Source organism: Falco biarmicus, chromosome 8 (assembly GCF_023638135.1).
Source record: "Falco biarmicus isolate bFalBia1 chromosome 8, bFalBia1.pri, whole genome shotgun sequence".
NCBI classification, from domain to species: Eukaryota; Metazoa; Chordata; class Aves; order Falconiformes; family Falconidae; genus Falco; species Falco biarmicus.
The window spans coordinates 9,652,051-9,668,767 of NC_079295.1; the positions used below are offsets into that span (position 1 = coordinate 9,652,051).

At 39.5% G+C, this 16,717-nt stretch overlaps 1 protein-coding gene across 13 annotated transcripts in view; it reads right to left on the reverse strand.

Moving 5' to 3' along the window:
- The window catches only part of UBE2F (ubiquitin conjugating enzyme E2 F (putative)), a 90,578-nt gene that overhangs the window by 47,437 nt on the left and 26,424 nt on the right, over positions 1-16,717 (reverse strand). For all 13 annotated transcript variants that reach the window (XR_008823471.1, XM_056348780.1, XM_056348776.1 and 10 more), the window contains 2 exons: positions 14,921-14,988; positions 4,926-4,996 (listed from right to left, as the gene is read on the reverse strand). Coding sequence is in view for 12 of the 13 variants with exons in the window: in XM_056348780.1 (XP_056204755.1) it covers positions 4,926-4,996; positions 14,921-14,988 (139 nt within the window). In the remaining variant the exon portion in view is untranslated. The remainder of the gene's footprint in view (positions 1-4,925; positions 4,997-14,920; positions 14,989-16,717) is intronic.

Genomic DNA, 16,717 nt, shown 5'->3' on the forward strand with positions numbered 1-16,717 from the left:
ATATTTTTGGTGGGATAACTAATTAGCAAGAAAAGAGGATTATCAACCTCTCTTCTGTGAAAGGACTTCAGCTTCTTAGCAGCAGGGATAGGAGAATGAGATACAATCACAGAATTGTTAGGTCACGTCTTAAGTAATTTTTAAATTACAGTAGATGATTGGACCATACAGGCTACCCATATAGTTATTTGTTGAATGTGCCAAATTTTTAATCCAAGGAAATATACTATGACTAGCATTATTCCTTGTTCAATGTAGAGAGTCTAGGAACAGGATGATCATACTGGACAATCTTCCATCTTAACTGTGCTTCTCATCTCATTTCTGTGCCTTTAAAAAGATAAAAGTATGCCATTGCCACTAGTGCAGCTCAAAACTAATTTCAAGAACAGTGAAAACAGTATCTCATGGCTCCCATTTTTGTTTGTATTACAAAAGTTAAGAGCAAAAATGCTGCTGAACAGGCAAAAGCCAGGATTTTCAGGTTTTGAGCAAGTAACAGACTTTTTAGCTGGCTCTGTCTGTTCCTCATAAAATTGTGCTATAGTACTCCCCTCTGCCTCTTCATATACCTTGCTGTGAGCTTAGAAGTGAGGAGTAAGGTAACACACAATAAAAGCACAAAAATATGCACTGATAAAGCTCAAAGTGCCTGAACACATCAGCTGAACCTCATTATCACCCTTCCAGCTTCCCAAAGCCTCAGAGCTCTCTTGGCACATCTCCAGCTGTGGACACCAGCAGCCAGGACTTGAGAAGAGCCACTCATACCTCTCATAAAACTCTGGTGGAAAGGAAATGAAGACAGATTAAGTGTACCTTTGTCTAATATTTCTCATTTGCTGATATAATTCATTTTTAGAGCAGCATCCTTGTTCTTCCTACAGACTGGGAATGATCATTAGGCCCCTAATCAAAACCTCTTCCCAGCACAGGATATCTAGTGAAACCACATCTCGTGCTCTCAGTGGGGATGACCTAGATAGAACAACCAGAGAGTCTGGGGGTCTGAATGGTGATCTGTTCTCAGAGCATCATACACACAGGAGAACACACACCTAAATGAGTAGAAACACACAAAACATCATGAACCAGTTTAGTGGATGAACAAGCATTTGCATATAGCTTCTGATCAAAGACCTGTCATCCACGGGTCCTGCTGCCATAGAGGAGCTGGGCTGGGCTACTAGGAGGTTCTCAAATGGCACAACCAGCAGTTTTTCCTCACCCACTGCTTCAAGAGACACTACAAAAGCAACTTCAAAACTTTCTGAAGCTCCAGCTGACACGATTTACAGCTTAAGTGAATAAAAGTTACTGTAATGGGGAGATCAGTCCTGGAGAAAGCCTGCCTTAATGTAAAGCTCTTAGGTGAACACATTTATCAATGTAATATGTCAGTTCCAATAAAAGTTTTGCCTTCCTTTTGCCAACAGAAACTACCATTCAAGGTAAGTTTGACACAAAAAAACCTGTAGTTCTTAAGGAAGAGAAAGCAGTAGTGCTTATTCCATGCCAGCAGATCAAGATAAAACAGTAAATTTCTACCATATACACCTTCAAACAGGGAATGTTTATTGATGAGCAGAAAACCAAAAAAGTAAGAATCGTAGAATGGTTTGGGTTGGAAGGGAGACCTTAAAGATGACCTAGTTCCAACCCCCCTGCCATGGGCAGGGACACCTTCCACCAGACCAGGTTGCTCAAAGCCTCATCCAACCTGACCTTGATTGACCCTTACACTTCCAGGGATGGGGCACCCACAACTCCTCTGGGAAGCCTGCTCCGGTGTCTTTCCACCCTCACAGCAAAGAATCCCTTCCTAATACCTAATCTTGACCTCCCTCTCGCACTTTAAAGCCGTTGCCCCTTGTCCTGTCACTACATGCCCTTGTAAAAAGTCCCTCTCCAGCTTTCCTGTACACGCCTTCAGGCACTGGCAGGCTGCTGTAAGGTCTCCCCGGAGCCTTCTCATCTCCAAGCTGAACAACTCCAACTCTCTCAGCCTGTCTTCATAGCCAACTTCAGAACCCACTTCAGAAACCCTCTGCTGGCAGGGATACATTATAGGGGTTCCTCCTTTGCTCTCCCCCCTGCTCAACCCAACACTGCCAGTGCAACTGATTCTGAAGGTCATGCTATAGATACGAGGAGTGGAGCAACTGGTGTAGAAAGTCCTTCTAAAGAGCTTTTTTGCTTCCACAGCTGAGGAGACTGGGAACAGCACTGGAGAACAGAAACAAGCTATCAACTTAATCAGCTTTTCTAACTGGGGAAGTTGCAACATTTGGCTATACAATGCAATTGATACAATTAATCAGTCTTCAGAAGTTTCTCCATTCAGCAGCCTTTAACATTGCATCATTGCTAACTGATGCCCAGCCAGTCCCCAAGCAACAAGCCTCAGGCTCCAGCTAACCCCCCCAAGTTTATATACTAAGCATGACGTCCCATGGTATGGAATACCTCTCATGGTATGGAATACCTCTTTGGCTGGTTCGGGTCAGCTCACCTGGCTGTGTCCCTTCCCAATTTCTTGTGCCACTCCAGCCTTCTTGCTGGCAAGGCCCAAGAAACTGGAAAAGTCATTGATTCAGTATAAACATTACACAGCAACAACTAAAAACATCAGTGAGCTATCAACATTGTTCTCACTTCAGAGCCAAAACACAGCACTGTACTAGCTACTAAGAAGAAAATCATCCCAGTCAAAACCAGGACAATGTGATAAGCAAGCATATCTTTTCTAGGTATCTTGATATTTTTCTATCTGCATGTGCAGCAGAGGTAATATCTACAAGTACGGTCCAGAACTAATTAATATAGTTCATTATTAATATGGTCCAGAGTAACTGCAATCCATAAAGCACAGAAAAACTACACTTTTCCTGCCAAAAACTATTACACTTGACCACAAGTTTAATCATTTGTTTTATTTTAATTCAGGGATGATTATCAAATAAACACACACCACAGTATGAGGTACATTTAGTAAGAGACAGTTGGGAAAAACTCCGATAAGGAATTTTATTCTGCTTTTAAAAATAACTGAAGCTATTTTAACGTAAAGACTCTTGTATAAGTTGATTGCAAGTACTATATATAGTGCATTTTCCATTATAGCAGGCATAAAGCAATCCAAGTTATTTTAGTTTTTTCCATCTAAACAGTACGACATCTCAAAGGTTTGAGATGTTAAAGTATCTGACAATCAAATAAAGGTGATGCTTCAATGCAGATGCTGAAAAAAGTACTTCATTAGAATTATGTTCCAACACTAGGTTAATCTTTCATAATTAAAACCATTTAAAGACAAGAAATAGTGAAATATCCTCAGAAACGTGAGGTTTTACTTAACCTCAGCAGATGCTGCACTACAGTCAGAGTTTAAAATTTTAGCTATCGTTTGGTGTTCAGTATTTTTATTTCACGGGTTCCAAAGAGCTCATTTATACATTCATTTACTTGCACTATTTGACTCAAAGCATCTAAGCTTTCTCCACTAAGCCACATGGACTCTGGTAGGATTTAAACTGTGAAAACATGATCCTCAAATCAGTCTCCCTACTGTCAAGTGACAAGTCCAGCTGTGTAAAATAAAACAGTCCTAGAAGGCACAGAGAAACACTACAGGTCTGGCAAATTTGATAAAACTAGCAATACGTATCTGCCAAAACAACCTTCCTGTATCACCAGCCTACAGCTCCAAATAACTGTGGACAACCAGGTTTTTAGGTAGTCTGAGAGGAATTAGTGTATTTTTCTAGTGCATTTAAATCCTCCAGTTCCCAAGTGAGGTAAAGTCTATGGACACCAGCCCTTGCTGCCTGTAATCCTGCTCCAGTCTGGCACTATCAAGCACCAGGAACATACCAGAGCTTCCTCAGGCTGGCTTCTGCTGCCCTTTGATGTTAGCAGACCACTGTGGCTAAAAGCACTGATAACAGCTCATTAGTTGCTATCAGCTGATGAGCCTGACCAGTCTATGAAGAGTGACAGATAGCCCTGTGAAAACTTCATTTTCACCAGGACCTTGAACACAGCACTAAAACATTATTTTTAAATCTAGATGAAAAATTTGTGGTTTTTCAGCGCTGATTTGCTACTCAGAGTGGCAAACATTTTGGATTTTCAGAAGAGCTGTCTATCTCATTTTTATTCATTGCTTTATCTGCTTTTTCTTTTACATCTCATTAACTTGAAAAATGACAGTCATGCTTCTCACTTCTGTTTATGTTTCATTTCTGACCAGTTTCACCATCAGGTACTCATGAAAAAACACTGATATTACAAACTTTCAGAAACTGATTTTGAAGAGGAAACATTTACTATAAAGGAAAACCACACAGAAACATAAGCCTCACACTTTACCAAAGTAAAGCTTTTGGGATTCCTATATTGACTTACACTCCCCCAACTCTATTTTAACTGGCACATGTGTCTTATAGTGGATATTTGATGTTAAAATAAACAAATGGCTAATATAGAATAGTTACTGTCAAAAGTTTAAGGAACACTTTTTCCCTTCCTTTTTGAAATATAAATGGGTTTCAAGTGCTTAAGACATTCAGACATTAAACAAGGAAAGTTTTAAGCCCTCTCAGGGCCTGAGAACTATTCAGTTATGGAGAGAAAGAAAAACAAACTAAGCTTTGTTTAGGTTGGAGTTTACATTTTTACCTTAAGTAGAACAAAATGTTTAGTCTGAACCTAAAAAGCCAGGCTCTACATGGTCTCTTTTAAACATAGCAAGAACAGTATTTTCAGTAGATTTCTAAGTTCCTAAGGGTCACATGCCACTGATTTGCAGAATCTGTTTAAAAAAAAAATACTGGCATGAAAATTACATACAGTGTTTTATCAGACATAAATCTCCAAGGTTAAAAAAAAAAAAAAAAAACCACACAACAGAATGCTGTTGCTACCTTAGGCAGATTTCTCCCGTCTCTGTAATGTTCGGATGCCAGATTCTTGTCAAGCATTTTACCTTTGGAGGCTGCCAGGAGAAAAAACAAATGGTAATGTTATCCCTTAAAATAAAACTGTATTATTGTTGCAAGTCATGGAACTGAAAAAGGCAAATATATTTGATATTCACAGCCTCTGTTTGTGTGTTAGAGACAACAATAACATAACCTACAGGGGTTACATGAGCTTTCTCTGTCCTTTTAGCTTCTCTACCTCTTCACAAAAGCTGGGCTGATATTACTTTTTCTTAGAAAAATGTAACTTTAAAGAAAGCCAAGAAAATTTACTCTTTTTTCTCTGTCCTTCAGAAAGAAAAAAACATTCCAAGTCATTCAGTTTCTTAACACTTAACCAGTAAGACAACAATTTAAACCAGAAAACTACTGTTTTCTCCCAAGGCTTATTCAAGTCGGGTTTGTTAAAAACCAGCAGAGGATGCAATGGTAACAATCACATCAAAAGAATAGCTTCTTTTACATACAGACCTTCCTGTTCACAATTGAATAGAAAGCATCAGAGGAAGCATCAAGAAGGCACATCATATCCAAACTTAAGATACTACCATAAAAAGACAGCAAACTTATTTTCAGGGAAGATTACCAGATTTTGGAATTCCACAGTAGGTTTTAAAATACAGATTCTTGAAGTATAGTCTCATTTGCTCTAGTTTTGTGAAGTAAATAAAAAGCAGGTCATAAAAAGTCTGGTAGCTTAGCAACAGCACGTTGTTCTATCCATGCTTTCCAAATTACAATCTGCAGCTTTCAGTCAAGCAGATTATTTCTTATAGTAAGTGTACTGGAATACATCAGCACAGACCAGTACCTTTCATAACTTCAATTAAATCACGTATTATAGATGTAGAGCTATTTTCCTCCACTGCTACCCATTAAGTCTTCAGTCAAGAGACAAGATAGCTCAAATAACTGTATTTGCATAGTGGCATGATGTGTTTTGCCTCCTTGCTTCATTCTCAACTTCCTAATTACCTTTTTAGTAACTTTTTTTAACTAAGACTCCTTGGAAAAGAGGTAAGAAAATATGCATAGTACTGAACAACCAATAACATACCTGTCTAGCACTAAAAGAAGGAACACCTATCACGACAACAAATCTGCAATTTATCATGTAGACTGTGACTTTTCTCCACTATTATTTCACATTTGTCCAATAACACAAAGGGCACTGACTGCCACAGTGCTGGATCACAGCATTATTGAAAATTAAGTGGCATGCAGAAAACACTCAAACTTTTTACCTTCAAAACAAATGTCATTCTTAGAAGTTTTCTAATAGCATGGCTTTCCATTAGCTACATCTTCAAGTTCTTTTGAAAGATTATGTCTAGTTCTCAAGAAAGGGAAAGCAGCAGTGCTTATTCCATGCCAGCAGATCAAGATAAAACAGTAAATTTCTACCATATACACCTTCAAACAGGGAATGTTTATTGATGAGCAGAAAACCAAAAAAGTAAGAATCGTAGAATGGTTTGGGTTGGAAGGGAGACCTTAAAGATGACCTAGTTCCAACCCCCCTGCCATGGGCAGGGACACCTTCCACCAGACCAGGTTGCTCAAAGCCTCATCCAACCTGACCTTGATTGACCCTTACACTTCCAGGGATGGGGCACCCACAACTCCTCTGGGAAGCCTGCTCCGGTGTCTTTCCACCCTCACAGCAAAGAATCCCTTCCTAATACCTAATCTTGACCTCCCTCTCTCACTTTAAAGCCGTTGCCCCTTGTCCTGTCGCTACATGCCCTTGTAAAAAGTCCCTCTCCAGCTTTCCTGTACACGCCTTCAGGCACTGGCAGGCTGCTGTAAGGTCTCCCCGGAGCCTTCTCATCTCCAAGCTGAACAACCCCAACTCTCTCAGCCTGTCTTCATAGGAGAGGTGCTCCAGCCCTCTGGGCATCTTCTTGGCCCTCCTCTGGACCCTCTCCAATAGGTCCATGTCTGTCTTATGTTGGGGGCTACAGAGCTGAACACAGTATAAGCTTTATACAAACTAAACCTTTTAAAAAAAAAGGCAACAAAAAGCCCCAAGTCTTCACAGTCAGATTGAACTACCTAGCATCTTATTTTGTTTTCATGATACAAAAATTCATTCCTTTATTTTTTCGAAGTGATTTTCATAGCTAAGAATTAGAAAAAAAACCCAATCCTGACATTAAGGCAAAGGTTTTTTCTTTCTCTCTCTTTTTTCCTTTGTTAGACACACAGGACAACTGCACTGTCAGAAAATTTATCTTCAGCCAAAAAATTCCCTTCAAGCTTGTTCCAGGTCATCTTTCAGTCTTCTTTAAACCAACAAATCTACACATCATTTCCTCAAGATGATGTTTTGCTTTAATGCTTCTAACAATCTCCAGGTCATACATATGACAAGGTTCACAAAACTTACAAAATCAATTTAATTGCTCAAACCCTTCTTTCGCCTCAGATACTGAAAGCTGCACAGGTAGATCTAACCTCAGCTGGGGGTCATGAGAGTGAATGGATTCATATTCTCGTCTATTTCTAAGCAGCCCACTTATCTTTTAGGATATCTTGTTAGTTTTGATAATGGTAACTGACTCTCACATCCATTCTCAGTCCCCTTCAACATACTGGTGAACACATATAGATGCGACAAGGAAGTGTTGCAAGCATTTGAGAACTATGCATATACTGATTTCAGTTTTGGTGGAAAATTTGCTGAAGCTGATCTGAAGCTTGTTGTCACGTTTCTTTAAAAATGCAGCTAATAAATAATCTCTCCCCTCTATCACCCTCACTAAATGGAAGATAGAATATAAAGTGCTAATCAATAAATTCATTTTATGTTTTCAGATCTTGATCAATCTGGCACTCCACTGGGACAAGGTGTACTAATACAGATATCTTATCTGTCCTGTAATTGTAGTTCTTCCCAACCTTCTCCTTAGAGGAAAAAAATGGGGTTCCTAAGGGATATCTGGAATCAATGTACTTGAAATATTTTCGCTAGACACTAGATAGTCCCAAAGCATTCTTGTAAACTGTCTGCAACTACAACTCCCCATTTTTTTCTTTACAGTTTCTACAAAATATAAAATTCCCCAAAAGAGCCATTAACAGGAATAAACAGATTCCAGAGACCAAGCTACAAGCCAGCCCTAAGGTACTTCTTGCCACTCTCCCCTATCAGATTCTAAAGAACTTAATGAGATTTGTGTTCATTTTCAGCCAAACACAGCTAACCACATCATACAGAGAAATGAGTCGAGGAAAATGAAGCCATATGACCCTGTACTTTTGACAGGCTGGATTACCCAGCACAACAAGTGAAAGAGGAGCTACCTTACAGCAGGAGTGTGTTTCAACATAAGAACTGCCCAACTCATGCACTTCAGGTCCCTGAGCTTCCTTGCACTCCCTCAAAATTTCCAGTGGCATGACAGAGCTTGAGCCCAATTCACAATGTGTTGGTCCCAAACCAAGACCTGTATAAAGCAGGGTCACCAAAGTAGTAGATGGAAGCCTCTTAATTGTGATATCTGATCCTTCAGGAACCAAATCCCTTTTAATTCTTTGCTGTTTGCACAACTAACACATTGGCCAGAAAAAAGTGTAAGATTAGTGGTTCTACTGTTAAATTCCTGGCTTTTGACCACTGCCTAAGGCACCTCATGTTAAACTGGAGAGTCCCCAAGACTGCCTACTCTGACAACATGATATGTCAGAAACATGGGAGCTGCCAACAAATCTGGCTTGTGGTGGCAGACAGTTCAATTTTATGTGAACACTAAACCAGAGCTGTACTATCTATCAGGTTCCATTCCTTAAAGCACCAGGTCCCCTAGTCTTGTAGCACCCATTATTTCATCAGCTGCACCCCGGGGCAGAAAAGAAGGGAGTTTGCTTATTTCTTAAAAAATTAAACTCTCATTCACTGGATATTAGTAGTAGTAGTAATATTTTAAAACATTTGCTCCCATTTCTCACCGACCTCTATTTCTGGGCAGCTGGTCAACTGAAAAAGCAGTGCTTGGGGAACAAATGCTGTGGACACAGAGGTCAGGCAGCAGCACTTGGTGCTAAAGTAATTTGCTGTGTACAGTATTAAATGTTTTACTTGTTGTTTCACAGCTTCCTCTGATGTCTGTATGGGCAGAAACATTCCCAGCAGGTTTTGTAAGCACAAACACTAACAAACTTCTATTTGCTTTAAACAAAAGCTCATGAATGTGCAGCCTGTTCCCGAACAAATATCATACTTTAAAATGCCAAAGTGACAGGCTTACCAACAGATTTTAACATTTCTAATGGCATGGTAGTTTGAAAAGACAGTATGGAATTAACTAACCCAGCTCCAGCTTTCTTCTCATGATCCCTCTGCAACATTTGTATCAATACCAATTGCTTTCTGTTCTGACACTATCCCACCACCACAGAACATTCCACACGCTCTCTGCTAAATAGCACACTGCACTGTTAGAGAAGCCGTTCCTTCATGCTGTACACCTCAATGACATAAAGAGCAGTACATTTGGAAAGTACACATTGTATTAAGGGCAGTTTCATGCATGTATGGATATGCAAACAGGAATCAGCCTTCTTCCTCCCAGATATGATGAAATATGAAGGGTTTTGAACTGTGGAGCAGGATATCCCACAATCCCTGCCTGGGACAGAAGGAAGCCCTCATATACTAGTAGAGGCTGGCATTTCTCTTAGTACTTTGCAGTTAACTTTACAGATGAATTGAGAAAAAAAAAAATCTGAAACTTTTTAAAGCAATTCACAACAGGTAAAATTAAGTGTTGATCTTCAAAAGACTTTTAACACCCTAAAAAAACTAAGTATCACTATCGTGAGAAAAGTTAGGGTATTATCTTTCCACATAGATCAGCTCCAAATTTAGGGGAAAAAGAGGCCTCTCAGGGTGAGATTTTTTTTCTTCTTGTACTCAGAACTACACTGAGTCTAGAAAAGATGAAAAGACAAAGCCTACTGGTTCCACCTAAAACAGTGCTATTAAAAAAAAAAAAAAAAATCAAGAAAGCCTCGGGTGTGAAAGACTTTGGATCTGAGCAGAGGATTCTGCAGACATGTGCCAGGTTTTCCAAAGGCTCCAAAAAGTAGCCAGTCTGAATCAGTCATATAGAAGGAAGAGATCTGAAGATCTGAGACATGCCCCAAAAATGTTTTCCAAAAGGTATGTAATTAAGTCCTCCTTTCAGGATGTTTTTCACTCCAACTGTCCCTGGAAAGCAGAGGCCTTTCCATACAGGACCATCTTTATATGCCTGCATCCTTGGGAATGTGATCAACTCTGCCTCAGTCATTAAGGCTGCAGGAAGCATCACCTGACCGTTCACTTGGACACCACAGAAAAAGGATGAACAGAACTCCTCATTCTGTCCCATTTCCAATATGGGAGTTTAAAGAGTGAGCAATAGCTTTTAATGTGAAGAGTTTTTTGTAGTAATTTCATACTAACACTAAAAAGGGTAAAGAAAGATAAAGATCCTCGATCTGCTTTAACCAGGCAGAAAGAAAATTTAATTGAGAATACTAGTAGAGAGCAAATATTAAAACATAACGCCAAGAGCAGTCTAGTGCTCATTAGCATATGAACTGAACTAACTCAAAAAGACTACTGAGGCACACAACTTCTTGGGTATTGCCTTTGCAGAGCAGCAGTGTAGGAGAAAGATCACTTAAAGCCCACAGGCACCATCAGGTCCATCTCACTTCACTGTTTGGTTCAGCACAATCAACATCAATACTTGCTCAATTACAGTATTAAATCAGCAACAATAAAAACATAATCATTGAACTAACCAACATGACAATGTACAACTGCAGCACTTGGAAGAGCTCCCCTCCTTGGGAAACACGTTGCTTTAGGAAAAGCCTGTGGTGAGCTCTGTTACCTCTCTCCAGCTTTTCTGTGAAGTGTGGGGCAAAACACAGCCCATCAGCCTGCAGGAGCGGGGGGACACAAATTACTGCTAGCACTGTAGCAAATCTACCTGAACCACCCTTGTGCCTCCAATAGCCAATTAAAAATAGGAACCCTTTCCAGTTCTCAAGCTCAGATGCTTCTAAAGTGATCAACCTCATCAGCTTAAATATGGGTAGTTATTAATAGTACATATACATGTTAATAATTCTGTATAATAAATATGGTTAATTCTCAATATAGTTATTAATTATGGATACAGTTGAACCCTTATAATATTTTTATTGCCTGACAAGATAACCATAATGAACATTTCTAGTGGTCAGTACAGCAGCTCAATGGTACAGAGACAGGTTAAGCCCTAACTAGCTGTGTGCTCTGTTCACAAGCAAGAGGCAGCACTTCACAGCAGCGCTTGCTCCAAAGCATCCCTCCCACATTTTAGGCTCTTGAACCTTTGCACCAAGGAAGTTTATAGCCCAGGTACCAAACATCAGCATACATCCTAGTCAGTCACACCTAAAGCATGAGGATACATTACTTCTCCGTATTCACATGCCACTACTTTCAAAATCAGGCTCCTATGATTTGCCCTCTGGCAGAGCTGTATGCCATGGCTGCAGTCCACAACGCAATCTTCCAAGTTTTTCCTCTTTAATTATATATTCTTACTTTTCCACTACGCCACCATTCTACGTCTGCTTCTTTTCCCAGTGCAGATGCTGAATGCTCGCTTATGAGGAACAAAGGGTGAAAAAAGAACTCCTCCCCAGAGAAGCAGCAAACAAAAGATTTTGGACCGGCATGCTACAGAAATTAAAGGATGCCATTACAGAAACTATACTATAAATTATGCATTTTATAGCTTTAAAAAACCCAGATGTTCTTTTTTTTTGCAAGCTAAAAAGATTAGCTAGAACGTGGATGCAGGCTCCGAAGCAGGGCTACAATGACTTGCCCGTCTCATCCAGTATTTCTAGTCCCAACATAAAGACATTCAGCACTACTGCAAGGAGCCTGATGCAGATGTGCTATATCCCAGCCTTACTTATGGGCTGAAAGAACACTGGCAGGTCTGAAGAGCTCTATTAAAAATACTGCCATCACTTGTTTCAGTCTTGTGCTGCCTGGCAGAAAGCAAAACCATGGCCTCAGCACAATTTTCACAGTATTTGTGAACATACACATCGTCACTAATAATCTGACCATAATCAACTTAATGCATGTTTTCTAAATTGCACAAAAGCAAACTTTTTACTTTTGTATTGAATAAGAGGTGCTCAGAATTTAAAAATACCTAATTAATATTTGCTGTAGATTTTCTGCCAGTGCTAATCAGGGAGCCGTAACAAACCATAAGATTTTTTAATTATAGCAATCAAAACCATATTTTAAAAAACAAATCAAAAATAACATTCAGCTCCCCTGTTCACACATCACATACTTTCCTGCAGTTGTTGTTCAGGTGAACACCTTAAATACAAAATTTAAGAAATTGAAGTTGAGTGTATTTTATATATATAATATATATATACATTGTGTATGTTCCCCTGTGCACAACATTGCCAGTGGTTAAACTGCTATTATTGAAGGTAACTAAAAAACTAGACAGAGATCATGACAGAGTTTCCCCCTACTGAAGGCCATGTTTCTCAGGTATGTGATGGCACAGAATTATTCAATTTAGAACAAGGATGTAGTCAACCTTAAATGACCACCTTTGTATGTACAGTGTGTGTATAACCACACACAAGCTAGGTAAGGGTGGCCTGTATTACAGCATGAAATTCTTTGGTGAGGTTAAGGGGAACGGAAAAAGAAACACACAACCAAAACTATACAACTGCAAATAGTACCTAAAACACCTACACGTACTAAAAGAATTTATAGGTATAAAGACAGCTAGGATCCTAAACTCTTAAAAAAAAACCAAACAGCTCAAGCAATATCCTTGATGACTATTACTATGAAAGGAGAGCATAACTATCAAAAAAAGGAGGGAGAAAATTCAAAGCTGTTTCAGAAATGCTAGTCCTCTGCAAGCATGCACATTTTGTAAGATACGGTGAGTCTCCCAGGTACTTATAGACTATAAATAAAGGAATATTAGGAAACTTGTGAAGGCATCTTCTGGAACGCAAATCCAACAAACTTTCTACTCTATTAGCCTATTAGCAGTGTTAACGTGCCATCCTCTGAGCTCAGTCTGGGAATTCAAGCTACTACATTCTAGACCACTGCATTTCTTTCATATTTGTATATAAACAATGCTGTGACTGCAACTACCACATATATATAAATATATATAATGCTGAATATAGGCTTGGTGCATCTGAACATGAGCCAAAGGTCTTCCTGGAAACATCTCTCTAGCATCCTCCCCCATACATTCTTCAGCCTCTCTGAAAGAAGTCTGAACTCCAAAACTAAGAATACAGAAAGCAAAAGAATAGGAAAAAAAAAGTTAAAAGCAAGTGAAATTCTCAAACCCGTTCAAAGTAAAAGCAAATGATGCTTCCTTCTTCTTGCAATTAATATACCTAAATGCAAATATTGCAAGTCAATTGCTTGAATAAGTCTATTTTCCTTACATATCAAGCTATCATATCAAGGACACAGAATGGCAGGCATAATTTTTGAGAACCAGACATGCGCCCCAATTGTTTTCCACTTTTGGAGTCAATCTTGTTCTTTTGACAGCTAAGCTCTGAAAACAATGTCTGCAGTTATTTTTATTGTAATTGTATCTCTTTTGCAAGGCTCTGCAATTTTAGTAAAGTACAATATTTCTCATGCTTTGAAAAGGCCAAGCTGTCTGGAGATTTCTATTTATCTGCAATAAGATACTGCAATCATTTGTAGGTCCTCTGAAAAGCCATCTGCTTAATAACCATTGAAACTGTTATTTTTTTTTAAAGATACTTTAAAAACAGCCTGGGAGACAACCAGTAGAACTGGCAGAGTGCGCTAAAGGAAACCACTTGCCACCATTATCTGTGCTTTCCAATGCCCTCTGCTGCATGATCTCAAAAGGGATTAAGTACCTAAGACCAGTATCAGAACTATAAACACCAGTCTGAAGGCCCCAAAGAAAAAAAATTTTCTTTTCTGTTCACCTACTTCATTCTTTCTCTTAAATATATAATTCTCTGTGAGAATAATCATTAAGTGCAGTTCTCAAGAATAATTAACACAAGAGAGCAGATAAGAATGGAATCTCAGCCAGAAGGGAGACTCTCAGGTCTGACTCATCTGTGCTTCCAAGAGGCTTCTGCCAGACAGTTGAGAAAACTTTTTTTTTCTTTAAAGTATCACAGAGTCAATAAAAGCCTCATGGCTGTTTGGTTGCAAACACTGGACTGCAAAAGAACAGCCAAAGAAATTATTGGTCCCATTCCCTGGGACTCATGACATTGCATCCAGAATTATTGTGTCCCAATTTGAACTCCCAGTAGCAGATACGCTGACAAAGTGGAGTGAGCCTAGCAGACAAAGATAGTGATGAGACCAGAGCACGTGTAGTACAAAGAGACTTGAGGGCCCTTGATTCATTCAGCCTAGAGAACAGAAGGCTGAAGGTGGAGACCCTAATGCTGTCTAAAACTAACCTAATAGGAGGTTATAGAGGAAATTGAGTCAGGCTTTTCTTAGAGGTGCACAACAATAATGCAAGAGGCCACAGACAAGCTGCAAAATGGGAAATTCTGACCTGATACAGGAAAAAGATACATAACAAAGGAAATTAACATTGGAACAGAGGCCCAGAGAGGCAGTGGAATGTCCATCTTAAATTTCAAAATGCCAGCTGGCCCAGGCCTCGAGCAACCAAATCCAACTTTTATTACCCCAACTCTGAGCATGAGTTCAGATGACCTCCAAAAACTCAAGGCAACCAAGAGTTTTATATAAACCCATGATATTTTAGTAACAGACAGAAGACTCTTTCTTAATGACAAGTTCCCTCTTAAGTCCTATTACCTGGAAATTAAATCTAAAAAGGCAATTATTAATGACAAACACTCACCACCATATTGTAGGCATCAGGAACTTCAATTTCAAACTGAAACTTTCCACCTTGGTAATAGCCCTCATCTAGAAAAGAAAACACAAGGAAAATAGGAAATAAGAAAAAAACCAGACACCAAAAAATACAAAATATCTGTCATTACAAAGATTGAAATAACAGCACAGGGTTATTGTCAAATACATAACCCAGTCACTAGCCTTAACACTGTTAACCTTAACACCAGCTGCCACGTAGTCCAACGATCCTGTGAACATAGCGTTGTCTTCCACTCCTAAAACATTTACAGCAGAAATTTTAAGTTGGAAGAGTAAACAATCCCAGATTGGTCCTGGAAAACCCGCCTTTCTGATCAGAGTACCAGGCAATACCAAGCTAGAGGAACCTTTGAGTGAACTTCTCCTGTCTATATGAAGAAACTTCTGCCACACATCAGCCATATGACATGCTGTACCACAACACCGACCCTTGGAATCTGCTGGATACACACTTCATTTGCTAATGCATGCTAAATCCTGCTCTGGGATTTAGCACATCTTCCCAGACTTGTGTTAGCAATCACATATGGTGAGTAGTATGAATAATGGCATGCAATAGCATGCTTCAGACAACATACAATAAAAGAGTTAACTTGCTCTTTTATTGTGGTACACTATCTTAGGATGATAAATCAGTTAGGAAAATCCAACTGCCTCTCTGCCAATTTCAGACTCAATACAATGACTAAATTTTAAAGTGTAAAATCTGAAAATATCTAGTTGCATTTAACCAGAGATAATGTAATAGGATAATGGTCAGCCTGCAACTCTTGAGATGGCTGTGCTTGGAAGTTGAAATGCTTGCAAATGATCTGAAATATGTCTGTCTGGCATTGCCATTATTGAGTTTTGTCATTACGGAAGAGAGACAGGTACCCAGCCCACACTGGGGGTTTGGGACACCCACAGAATACTCAGGCTCAAACTACCTCAAGTACTTTAACTCTCTATATTACACAGTACAGCCACAGTGAAGGCTTGAAGGTCAGAAAGGCTGGTTATCATTGCCCAACAGGGTTTTTTTTTAATATTTTTTAAAATCAACATCGTAAAGGTAAGTTCTGTGAAGCAATCTATAGTTTACAGGAAAATTAACAGGAGTTTTCTTATTATCTAGCTTGTTCCAAACCACACTAGCTCCTCTACTACAGGTCATCAAAATCCTCTTTCAGGATGCTGTCTTCTAGACCTCCTACACACCAACGCCCCACATATGCTTAATCAGGTTTCAGCCCATGCTACAATCTCACCACTGTCAGCGCAAGCCTGTAGCTTCCACACTGTAATTGCCATAATCACAAGAAAGTAGCCAGCTCCCACCTTTCTCCTCTTTGCATCCCTTCACTGACTTACTGAAAAAGAGGGTATCACCCTGTTAAATAAAACCAACCCTCAGCTGTAGAGGGAAGTGAGCCAGTAAAAGCTGATGCTGCCAAAGACAAGACTCAACTGTACACTATGCCCAGCGTGCCACTCTAAGACCTGTGCCTGCAAAACAGAGCAAGAGTTGCTAGGAAGTTTCTCACAGTCCAGCTCATCCCAAGAGTCTGGGTAGACTATGGACAGGTTCAGCACACAAGCAGCATAGGCACAGAGTATGAAAAGAGAACATGGCTGGTCTTCCCCACCCCACACAGTAATGTTTACAGCTGCCTCCACTCTGAATTGTGCAGTGCAAAGCTGCAAGCCTTAGCCATTGCAAATCTCACTTTAATAACCTGTCCAGAACATACACTTTTCAAACACATTCTTCATTTCC